This window comes from Pisolithus orientalis (assembly GCF_024613125.1).
Source record: "Pisolithus orientalis strain OTSU chromosome Unknown F5J12scaffold_188, whole genome shotgun sequence".
Taxonomy (NCBI): Eukaryota; Fungi; Basidiomycota; class Agaricomycetes; order Boletales; family Pisolithaceae; genus Pisolithus; species Pisolithus orientalis.
The window spans coordinates 27,856-39,571 of NW_026260969.1; the positions used below are offsets into that span (position 1 = coordinate 27,856).

General features: G+C 45.6%; 3 protein-coding genes across 3 annotated transcripts; 2 read left to right on the forward strand and 1 right to left on the reverse strand.

Annotated features, from left to right (window-relative positions):
* Positions 1–5,348: 5,348 nt before the first annotated feature.
* Positions 5,349–5,760, forward strand: F5J12DRAFT_788086 (uncharacterized protein; the record flags this gene model as incomplete). The annotated part of the gene is made up of 2 exons (XM_051743717.1): positions 5,349–5,462; positions 5,524–5,760. 2 exons carry the CDS (start codon positions 5,349–5,351, stop codon positions 5,758–5,760), a joined length of 351 nt encoding a protein of 116 aa, XP_051594080.1.
* A 1,828-nt stretch (positions 5,761–7,588) lies between these two features.
* Positions 7,589–8,160, forward strand: F5J12DRAFT_788087 (uncharacterized protein; the record flags this gene model as incomplete). The annotated part of the gene is made up of 2 exons (XM_051743718.1): positions 7,589–8,105; positions 8,153–8,160. The coding sequence occupies 2 exons, from the start codon at positions 7,589–7,591 to the stop codon at positions 8,158–8,160; spliced, it is 525 nt and encodes a 174-aa protein (XP_051594081.1).
* Positions 8,161–10,798: 2,638 nt separating this feature from the next.
* Positions 10,799–11,694, reverse strand: F5J12DRAFT_900041 (uncharacterized protein; the record flags this gene model as incomplete). Its single annotated transcript, XM_051748188.1, has 2 exons — positions 10,799–11,374; positions 11,425–11,694. The coding sequence occupies 2 exons, from the start codon at positions 11,692–11,694 to the stop codon at positions 10,799–10,801; spliced, it is 846 nt and encodes a 281-aa protein (XP_051594082.1).
* Positions 11,695–11,716: the final 22 nt, after the last annotated feature.

The following is an 11,716-nucleotide window of genomic DNA, read 5'->3' on the forward strand; positions in this document are numbered from 1 at the left end:
ATAAACATATTCACCTCTGATTCACTATCCAGTGTCTCCCCATCTTGCTCCCCTGGTCCCTCTTCATCTGATAATTTATCCTCATCAAGTAAGCTAGAAAGAGCTGCTGCAATTTGGGCATGGCTCTTCTCAAGAAGAGACCCCTGAAACTGAACCCCCCCCTCACCAAAGTCTGCACCAATGTATTCCCCAAAGCCATCCTCCACATTAGGGACAGATATCTCCTCAAGAATAAGGCCAATACCATGCATGGATTGATCATGGGTACTGGGGAACTTTTCACCATCACCTGGTACACAGCCCCCTGCATCAAAAGCTCCCTGGTGCTTAGAACAATGATACTGAACAGAGCTCAAATGTGTCTGTGTTTTTTCATGCCTCCTTGCATGGTCTCTTGAGTGGACTTTGTTGTCCCAGCATGCCAAGCATGTCCATCCATTTTTTCCAACTTGCCTCCACCCTTTGAAAAGAATTCAGCACAAAAATACAGGGGACACTGTGATGACCTACATTCTGCTGTCTCAGCACTAGGAAATGAGTGTTCAACCATCAATAATACTTCCCCTGGAACACTCAAGATCAAGTGACTGCTGATGACCTGAGAGTCAGATCTACAGTAGATAAGCTTGCTTACTGTCCCACAATGAATGTCAATGGTTACTGTGGGGTAGGCAGTATGGCTGTGACTGAATGTATTAGGCACAAGTAATTGACAATCAGCAGTAATTGTATACACACTTAAGTGTAGGTAGGTGCCAATAATATTGTGATCAGGAGGGGCCTGTCAAGTTGTTGTGGGCCCAGAGATGTAGTAATCATGATAAGCGATGCTTACCCAATCTATGGTACACAGATCCTGGTGCCAAAGCCCAACAGGTGTATGCACTGATGTTTGTCAGCTGTCTTGCAGGATATACTGTGGATGATGTCTGGATGACTGCTGGATGAATGTCAGATAATGCAGGTTCAATCTCCAAGTCGAAAAGTAGATTAGATGTACATATGCACCACTGATACACACAAGGGTGTTTGGCAGCCTCCTTGCTGGATGCAGCCTGGGTGATGTGCAGATGATTGCTGGATGAAATCCAGACAGTGCAGGTTTGATCTCTGAGTTGAACAGTGGATGGGATGTACACACTATCTGTGTGAGATGGCATGACATACATAGGTCACTATCAGTATTAGGATACTCCATCTGGGAGGCCGTACCTGGGTTGTCCAGGATTCAAACCCAAGGTGAACTTGATTTTCTTCATTGGACATCTATCAGCTTGTGCTATCAAGTTATGCCTAAATACAAGTCCTAGTATTACACTCATGCCAGTCATGGCAATCCAGTAGCTACAAGAGCATTTGATTCACATTTATCTGACTTGGAAATCACAGTTAAAAGGGGTGGGTTCAACCTGTGGCCATCTGACTTGCACTGCCATGTATGTTACAGATCTCAGTGACTGCAGAAAGTCTCGGATTCATGGAATAGCCACCAAGTGAGAGTGAAGGCAATGACAGTAATCCATCTTCATGCTCACATAGCACATTGACATGTCTTTGTACAATGCATCCATGTATCACATGTACAGATCTCAGCCACTACAGAATGCATCAGATTCACAGAATGGCCACTGAGTGACTATGCAACTGGCATGTAGGAGAAAAGCACAAGAGTGAAGACAGTGATGGTGATTCAGATAAATTGGAGATCTTCAATTATCAAATACCACAAGTCATTGTTCTTGAAACTGTGGCAAGTGCAGGGTCAGCACATTTGGATAGTGAGAGAACCACTTCATTCTGTAGTACTACATAGTGTCTAGTGGGTAGTTCTGGAACAATAAAATGCCTCTTGTATGCATCCCAGCTACATCTGCACCTTCCATAGCATTCATCAAGAGGTCCTCCAGAATTCATGATACTAAGTGAATACAATCATATGTTTCCTTGGTAGGATCATTCAGGTTGTCCCAGTGTTGCCATTTCAACCTGTGCACTCATGACTCCAAGCCATCCACCTTGGACAGAACAGCCCAAATTTTTGAATAATCTCCACTATTGACATAGTTTTGGCATAGGTTGTCCATAAATGAGTGACAGGAGTTCCCTATTATTGCCTTCAGTGAGTGGTTGATCTGATCAATGGAATCTGGCCCAGAGCATGATGAAGAATTGACATGAAACTGCCTATCAGGGTGCGATGAGGCATGAAACTGTTCCAGGCAAGTACCTCTGACCTGCCTGGGCCCAAATCCTTGTTGTTCCTTAGGATTGCTGAAGGGTCTCAGGTTACAGGATATGGGGAGTGGAGTGAGTGTGCATGGCAGCTTAGGAGACAATTCTGTGTCCTGTCATTCACTAGGATCACCAAAGGGTGTCAGGTTATAGGATATGGGGAGTGGAGTGAGTGCACACAACAGTTCAGGGGATGGTTCGGTGTCCCATCGTTCACTGGGACCACTGAAGGGTGTTGGATTACAATATATGAGGAGTGGAGTGAGTGCACACAGCAGTTCAGGGGATGGTTCTGTGTCCAAATGGATTACCCTAGACTCATAAGAGTAAGTAACTTTCTGTAACAACTAGTTAGAAACCCAATTGTACAAAGAAGTCTCCTCTGACTGGAAAGAACTCTTGGCTCTGCCTCATTTTGCCTTGAGCTTGAGGTTTATTTTGTCTCTATGGCTGAGGATGAACAACAGCCCTGAGCTGAGAAGTGTCCTTCAGAATAAAGAGAAATAGATTTGATACCTCTGATAGTATTTCATTTGATAAGCCTGAGCAGCCAAAACCTTTTGATCTTGTGTTTTGTATAATTTTGGCTGCCCCATGTTGAAGTTGTCAGAGTAATGAGAGCATGTCACCATGATAGGAGATTTACTACATATCCCTATTACAGCAGATAACCATATACACACAAATGACTAATCCTAATTGTGTATTTGCTTCATACCTATTAGCACATTTGCATGTATACCCTTCAGTCTCCAGATATTCTGTAGCATGAAGAATTCAGACACTAGACAGCACCTCCCAGAAAGTCCCAAGACTATCCACCCCATGTTGAAGTTGTCAGAGTAGTAAGAGCATGTTGTCATGATAGGAGATTTAATACATATGCCTATTACAGCAGATAACCATACACACAAACAACTAATCCTAATCATGTATTTGCTTCATACCTATTAGTGCATTTGCATGTATACCCTTTAGTCTCCTGACATTCTGTAGCATGAAGAATTCAGACACTAGACAGCGCCTTCCAGAATGTCTCAGGACTTTATACCCATGTGTTTCATGCTGTTTTGTTTCATATTCCCAGTCTGATAGTTAGATTTTGCAGAGTCATGCACATGTTTAGGCAAAAATCAGTTGTTAATTTGTGTATACAACTAATAATGTTCAAGCAAAAGTCAGGACAAGACAAATCACTGTAACTGAATCAAATGCCACAAATACAAAGCCTCCACCATGGCAAGGCCATGTTGCAAAAGTCAAAGAGCAAATACATGGTCACTTAATGCACCATTATGTGCACATATAATAGTGTCAATAGCCTCACACATATAGCCATGAGCAGTGAGATATTGTGCTGCATGAGCACCAAGCACCTGGGCATGAATATAGGTAGCTGTATTTTCAGAGTAGTGGTGGCAACTTTCTGTGATCCCCCTAAGACTCTGTACATGTGCATATATAATTGGGCTTGTATGAGATCCAGAATCACACCAAATCAGAGGCAGAGCTGAGGTCAAAGTGAGAAGTTGGACCACAACATCAGTGTCTTGAAGGCCTACAACATCAGCATCTTGAAGGCCTATTCATGGTAAGTGCACAACATCAGCAGGGAGAATGGTATATGACACTAACTGGTGGATTCAGCTACTTTGTCTACTGTCACCACTCATGGTAGTTGATCCTCAATGCCCTTCACCACCATATACACTAAGGCCTCATGAAGTGTGTCAGTCCATTTCCATTTTGCCCAATGAAATGAGCTCCCTGCATGAGTGGCTCCTTCTCTAGTATAGGATTGTGATTAGTTGGGGAGAATTTGTAGTATGAGACACTTACTCAGTGCAATGAACACCAGGGGGGTTTCCAACAACAACTGCATAGAAACTATCACCTGTGTCTTTGAGGAGGTCTCAAACTGCTGGCAACTTGTTGAGGAAGGTGACCAAGTCATGGGTGGTCAGTTCAGGTAGTATTGGTTGTAAGATGCTATCCAATGTTTGCATGACAAGTTTTGCCTTGTCCATGGAAGTACACTCAATGGCAATAGGGAGTGGAGGTGATGACCTCCCACAAAGGATATATGGACTATAATGATGCAGTTTTCCATCATTATCTGTATGCATTAGTCAGTTGAAGAGTCTGACTCACCACCCATGGTAAATGCCAGGTTTGGTCCCACCTATGATTACCCACCAAGACATTGTAGTGCATGGCAGGTGATTCTAGTCTCATGCTCTCTCATTTTATAACCAGTCCACTACCTAAGCGCCATCTCCAGGCTTCAATTAGTCCTCAAATCATGTAACCTCAGGTGCCAAATGCTAAGTGCAGTGTGCAATTCACCATCACCAAAGTCCACAGTCCATGGTCTGGGGAATGCTCATGCTCCATGTTACACAAACTTCTTCAGAGGTGAGTGATTAGGAAAGAAGCATCACTGAAAAACCCTGAGGATGAATCAATGATGTCTGATCACCTGCCATTTCACCAGGATTTTGCCTTATAAGTTTTAACTTTAATCCTGAAGATCAACATACTGCAAACCCCAAGGATGTCCAACAAGGATGTCCAACCACCTGTCGCATTGCCATTGTCAAGATTAACCCTGAAGATTGACATGTATGTTCCTTCAACTTTAATTCTGAGGCTAGATGAAAAGCATGTTACTATAGGTCAGGTATTTATTACAGCAGTTGTGCATTCACTTGCTTTCAACCCCCCTTCCCTACTCATCCTTTGTTACTGGTATTGAGTCACTGTTTATCATGCCACATAAATGCATCAAGCTGATATTGCCAAATGAAATGGGACTCCATGGTTTCTCTATTTCATATATGCACAAGGAACCAGCCATAATGGTATGTGTAATGACATCCAGGGTCTTCAATCTTGTGCATACATGCTCAAATTCAAGGATTGTTTTTTACATGGTCAAGGAGCCAACACCTGCACACAAAATTGTCTCAAAGCCCGAGATACCAAGATAAATAGTGCTACTACAAGGTATCATGTAGCATATTGAGCATTAACCATTCTTGCCCCCCTGGTTGGACAAGTTGGGTGGAGGGACAAGCTTCGCCCACTTGCAGACAAGGACATTAGTGCACTCACAGATGCTTACAACCTCCAGCCTGGAGAGGGATGGTGCCATGTTTCTTGGATTTGGTGGTTATATGGGTACAGTGATCATGCCACAGAGAAGGAATCAGATGATGGTTTTCAGGAGGGTAAGCATCTTCTAGCAGCCTCATCAACCTCACTTTAGTGCTAATCTTAACTCCATATTAGCTATCTGTGTGGAGTGGTGCAAAGCACACACATGCACACACTGCTGGGAAGAGGAGGTTAGGCTACTATTTGAAGAAAAGCAACATACATTACAGTTTCTTGAGTGGCATGCAAATTGGTGGATGGGCCATGCTAGTGCCATTGCAACAGGTGACAAAGCTCTCTCTGATGGGTGTCATGCATCATTTCTTGGATGTTGCCAATGCTTATAGTGTATCTCCCTCTCCTATGCTCTGAAACATCTTAGTTTCTATCTTACTGCTTTGTAACCATGAATTGACTGTGACCATGAGTATCTGTGTATTGTGTGCAGCACCATAGTGCCATAGGGTAGTGTTGCTGTTGCATTATTATACTAATCTTATTGCCATCTATACTACACATGTTGCAACACCTGTTGCAATGTCTATACTACTTTTGTTGCAATGTGTTGCAGCACCTTGTGTATCATGTGTGGTGCCATAGTGCCATAGGTGTTAGATTTGGCAAGTCCAAGTTGTGAGAGTCACTTTCTGTTTTAAGGCTTTATTTCATATAGTACTACTTTTGTTGCAATGCATTGCAGCACCCATTGCAACATCTATACTACTTTTATTGCAATAATATTGCAATAATTCATGGTTGACATGCCATTGTGAGTGGTGCAACAGAGCCCAACAGTAGTTACTGTGTTAGTTGCAACAAACTGGCATGAACTTGTGGGCAACTCCCACTCAATGGCCACCCAATGCCATTGACTTCAACTTCACTGCAGAGATTGCTGCTCCCTGCCAGTGACTGCTCCCCTATGCCATTGAATGACTGTTATTTTACCTGTCACCTTGTTTACAAGGTCACTCCAACCCAAAATCAGTAACATTTTTTTGGTCTGCTGTGATTATCATATTTTGGGCCTCAGCATGGTACTCCACTGCTCTGCCAATCCAAAGTATCACCATGGGCAACCTCACAACCTGCACCCCTCATCTTGCAGCATGAATGATGCCTGAGCCTCTTTCTGACTTTGATCTTTGAGGCAATGTGTCGATGGTGAGCAAAGCCATGCCCTGTTCAGGGCTCTCACATTTCCATGTCTTATTGCAGGTCGCATTGTCAGCCCCCCTTATGCATGATGAGAGAGGCCCCCCCTCTGCAAGTCAGTATGTGTTTGTTCCTCTCCACAGCCCACCTCATCATGAAATTCCTCCCACCATGAACAGTATTTCCCATGCAAGCCTGCCATTTCATGTCTGGGCATTCATCATTGGATCATGCTCTGGCCCTCTCACCATTAGTGTTTGCATGTGCACCTGGTGCCACATGTTGATGGCATCAACACTACCATATCACCATGAGAATCCTCAATATGATGATGTGTGAGAACACAACTGCTTACTACTGTACTGCTGCATCAATGTGATCAATCAAGAGACAGAGTTGTCAGGACCACAGGTGATGTCATATCTCATGGGCTTCAGCAACAACTTCACATCTCACAACTATGCTGCCTTGTACACCGGTGCTTTATTCTCCTCTGTCAAAACTATGTTTCCTGAGCTTTGCATGTCAAGCTCTGGCATGTAAGTTCATTGAGCTGTTGGACATTGGGCACCATCCTGACCACATTCATAGAGTCAGTCAAAACATCAATAGGTCCAGTGATGACAATGACATCATTACCTTTGGCTCAACCCCTGCTGGTGTTTTGTTTCCTTGCTTGCACATGCAGGACTATGTCTTTTGCGGGCCAGAGTTGGAGGACTTCTGTCTTTTCGCATTCATCACAGATATGTGGGAGGAGCATTATACACAGTCTCAGACCTGCCCACCCACACCTTCTGTGCCCAAATGTGGCCAGCCTGTGCATCTGCATTCATACTATTCAGAGCAGCATCCAAAGTGGAAGTCACACTGTCATGTCTGTCATGCAAGCGAGCACAACACATTGCCTCATCTGATTGGACCCTGGTTTCCCCATGCTGATGACAACAGTGTTCATGATTATTTTCTGGCATGTATTTTGGCATTGCTGAAACCATGGTGTCAGGCCTCTGACCTCAAGAACAATTTGGCATCATGGACTGACATGTTTGAGGAGTTCAATGACGAAATGGAACCTTGGCACAGATGTGTGGTCACAGGGATACAATACTATTATGAGTCGAAGACTGCATGTGAATCCTCCCCCTCCAATCACAATGCTGGGCCAAGATCACAGGGCTTCCCAGAGGCTGAACAACCTGGCAAGTTGGATTGCATCGGTGAATGGGATAGTCACAAGAGTCTTACACTGAGAGAGGAAGACCTCGAGAACTTCCAGAGAGAACAAGCATCTGCCCGAGAACAGAAACATGCGATGGAGGCAATCAACATTGGCACACACAAAGGAGTGTTCGCTATCAACATCTCTCTCTCTTGTGAACATTCCTCTTCATTTCAGATTGCTTCTGTGCAAGACCAGGAGCTGCTCATTCTGTGGAAAAGGGAAATGGAGGCAATGGTTGCCAAACCTGGCGTGACATCACTCACCTTGCCATCTGATCCTCTGAGAGATGTTGGCAGTGTGGATGCCAATGATGGAATGCTCCTCAGTGATAGTGGAGGTATGTACTCACTTGCCCAACTTGTTGAAGAATCGACTGCACTGCAGCCAGCTGACCTGGACAATCTATTGCGAGACCAATGCTGTGCATATGACATCATAAACTGGCACCTAGAACAGTTCTTGATGGGAGGCAATCCAGATCAACTGCAAATGATCATACCTGGAGAGGGTGGCATTGGTAAATCAAAAACAATTCAGACCATCACTGAGAACTTCATGCTAGTGAAGGCTGCCTACACAGGCATAGCAGTGTCTGTCATTGATGACAAGACATTACACTTCATAGGTTCATGGTGTTTTCATCTGCACTACTATGCTCTCTGCTGATGATGTCTTTGTCTCCTTAGGCATGGTCCTGCTCAATGGCAGTAAACAATTGGCACAGACTCTGAAAGCATTGGAGTTGTATTGGTGGGATAAGCACTATCTGATCATTGACAAAATCTCCATGGTTTCCCAGGAGTTCCTTTCCAAACTTTTGAATATCATCTGTCAGGCAAGGTTGGCATGTATGGGCATTGCATCTGAGGAGCCATTTGGCAGGTTGAATGTCATCCTTGTAGGGGATTTCCATCAATTTCCTCCCATGGCCTCCAAAACATCTGCACCTCTTTACTGGCCTTGCAATCTTGCAAAGGATACAGAGGATCAGGTAATCGGTCAACAGATCTTTGAACAGTTTGACATTGTTGTACAACTCAAGACTCAAGTGTGAGTGACTGATGCCAGATGGATGGATCTCTTGCATCATGTGTGTCACAGTAACTGTAAGGACCATCACCTGTCAATGCTGTGAGGGCTGGTGCTCTCTGACCCCCATTGTTGGGCAACTGACTTCTTGTGAGCACCTTGGAGAAATGCTGTGCTGGTCACACCTTGACATGCTGTGCATATGCATTGGAATTTGATGTGCACTCAATCTCAGTCAGGGGACCTTGGGTCCTATCTGGTCATTTGCCCTGCATGGGATTCCATAGCTGGGCATCCACTGTCATTGCCCAAGAAATTTGCTGTGGCTACTAAACCGAAGACTGGCCATGCACAAAACAGGCAGGAACATGCTGGGCTGTCTGACAAAATTGAGCTTGCCATCAGAATGGAGGTGATGGTCACCTTTAACATCTCAACAGACCTAGACATGGCAAATGGTGCACAAGGCCATATTGTGGACATTGTCCTCAACCCCAGAGAATGTGTGCAACCTTCTCCATCACATCTGATTGTGTTGCAGTATCCACCTGCTTTTGTCCTGTTAGAAATGATGCGCACCAAGGCAGGGTCCCTCCCAGGTCTGCCATTGGGAGTACTGCCCATCATGCCTCTTTCAAGAACTTTCACCATCATGATGACTTCTGGCAGCAAGTGTATGGTGACACAGATCCAATGCCCTATCATGCCTGCATTCACTTTCACTGATTACCATGCACAAGCGCAGACAATCAAGTACTGCATTGTTGACATTGGTTCCCCCCCACAGGCAAAATCACCCCCTTCAATGCCTATGTTGCTCTCTCCTGTAGTCATGGTCAGGAGAACATTTGACTGCTAAGAGACTTTGATGAACGACTATTTACACAACACCCCTGTGAGCACTTGTGCAACAAGGATCAGCAGCTGGAAAGGATGGATGGTGCAACTGAAGCTTGGTGGGATCTTATTGACACTGGCACAGATGCATATTGAGGATTTGCTGTGGCTGCACAGCTTGTGTAATCTGCCATCTGGATCTCTAATCTTCTGCGTACAAAGATGTATGTTATATGGGGTTGTAGCACCATGGGTGGTGTCACAGGCCTCTAATCATCTACCCATGAAGACACATGTTTTAGGGCATTGTGGGGTTGAATATTGAGCTTGAGCACAAATGTGGTACAGACCCTTCAGTCACATGTAATCCAGAAAGTGGGTCATCCAACATGCACATTCGGTCCTGAAAGTGGGACTAACCGACATCGGCCTATAGACCCTGATGGTGGATAGGCCAACATGTTGGAGGGAGGTCAGCGAACCTCACTGGGGGATGGACTCACACCCTGGAAGTGGTGTTGGCCGACCTCACTGGGGGATGGACCCACACCCTGGAAGTGGTGTTGGCCGACCTCACTGGGGGATGGACCCACACCCTGGAAGTGGTGTCAGCCGACCTCACTGGGGGATGGACCTGCACCCTGGAAGTGGTGTCAGCTGACCTCACTGGGGGATGGACCTGCACCCTGGAAGTGGTGTCAGCCGACCTCACTGGGGGATGGACCCACACCCTGGAAGTGGTGTTGGCTGACCTCACTGGGGGATGGAACCACACCCTGGAAGTGGTGTCAGCCAACCTCACTGGGGGATGGACCCACACCCTGGAAGTGGTGTCGGCCAATTTCACTGGGGGATGGACACAGACCTCACCACCTGGAAGTAGGGTTGGCCAAACCCTGAAAATTCCCTTGGCATAATCAATTGCTTGTCAATTTAGATGTTACCAGAAGTATTGACTCTGATGACACTTCCAGATGGACATACCCCCTGAGACCAGTGTTGGCCAACCTCACTGGGGGGTGGCCTTACCCCCTGAATCCATGGCCATTCTTCACCTCCAGGTGATGTCAGTGATCTCACAGGGTTTGAAACTTGCAATGAGCATGGGTAGCCATATATAGGGATCCTTTTGATTCACACTGATTCACACCATCTACAGTTTATTTATAGACCAAGACCCAGAGCTCTCTTGGTTGGTTGACGAGCTCTAGTTGATTTCTTGCTTGCCTCTTCACCCTCCTTTGCCATCCTCTGATCAACATCCCCACTGCCTCCCCTTTTTCTTTTCCTCACATCCTTTCTTGTATTCCAGGATTCCTTCATGCCACCCCCCTGGATGGGACAGGAATCCCCTGCACTGACCCCAGTTGTTTCCTGTGCACCAATCCCTCTGCTTGAGCCACCAGAATTCTGCTGCAGTCCTGCAACTACTAGCCCCACTGCACCCATAACATCTTCCCCCTTGTGGATATCAAGACCTGAGCCTAGCAAAAAGCCCAGATTAGCAGCTTCAGGGTCATCTGATTCTATGTCCTGTGCTCTTTTGCACTCCCTCCACAACAAACCAAATCCCAGTACAATGGTAAGACCTTTCTGGGTGGATGCAAACTTTTCACTTTGCAATTGATACAGTGCCTTCCAGAAGGAATCCCCATTGCCATGCATCTCCTGGGGCAAATACTGGGCACTCCAGGCCAAAGATGCCCAGACAGGCAGGTTGACTGGTCCAGCATCAGGTTCCTGTACAAAATGTTTGTTAACCTGGTATTTGAAGAAAGTTTATCACTTACTGTCTCTGGCAAGCCATCTACAAGCTCAACAAGTTCCTGGTACCTGGGCATGATGCAAAGGGACTTTAAATATTTCACCCTGTCCCCATTGGCATGACAAGCAGGGCTGGATTCATGAGGGGTATCTTCAGATGGGGCCCTCCCAGAGTCAAGGATATCCTGGGCCCCTGATGAAGTTGCTATAGGGGTCATACCAGCCCCACCAATTTCTTCCCCTAAATCTGAGGGCTTGGCCTCCACCTCAGCTTCACTGTCCTCCCCAGGGCTCATCCACTCTCTCTTTTTGGATGGG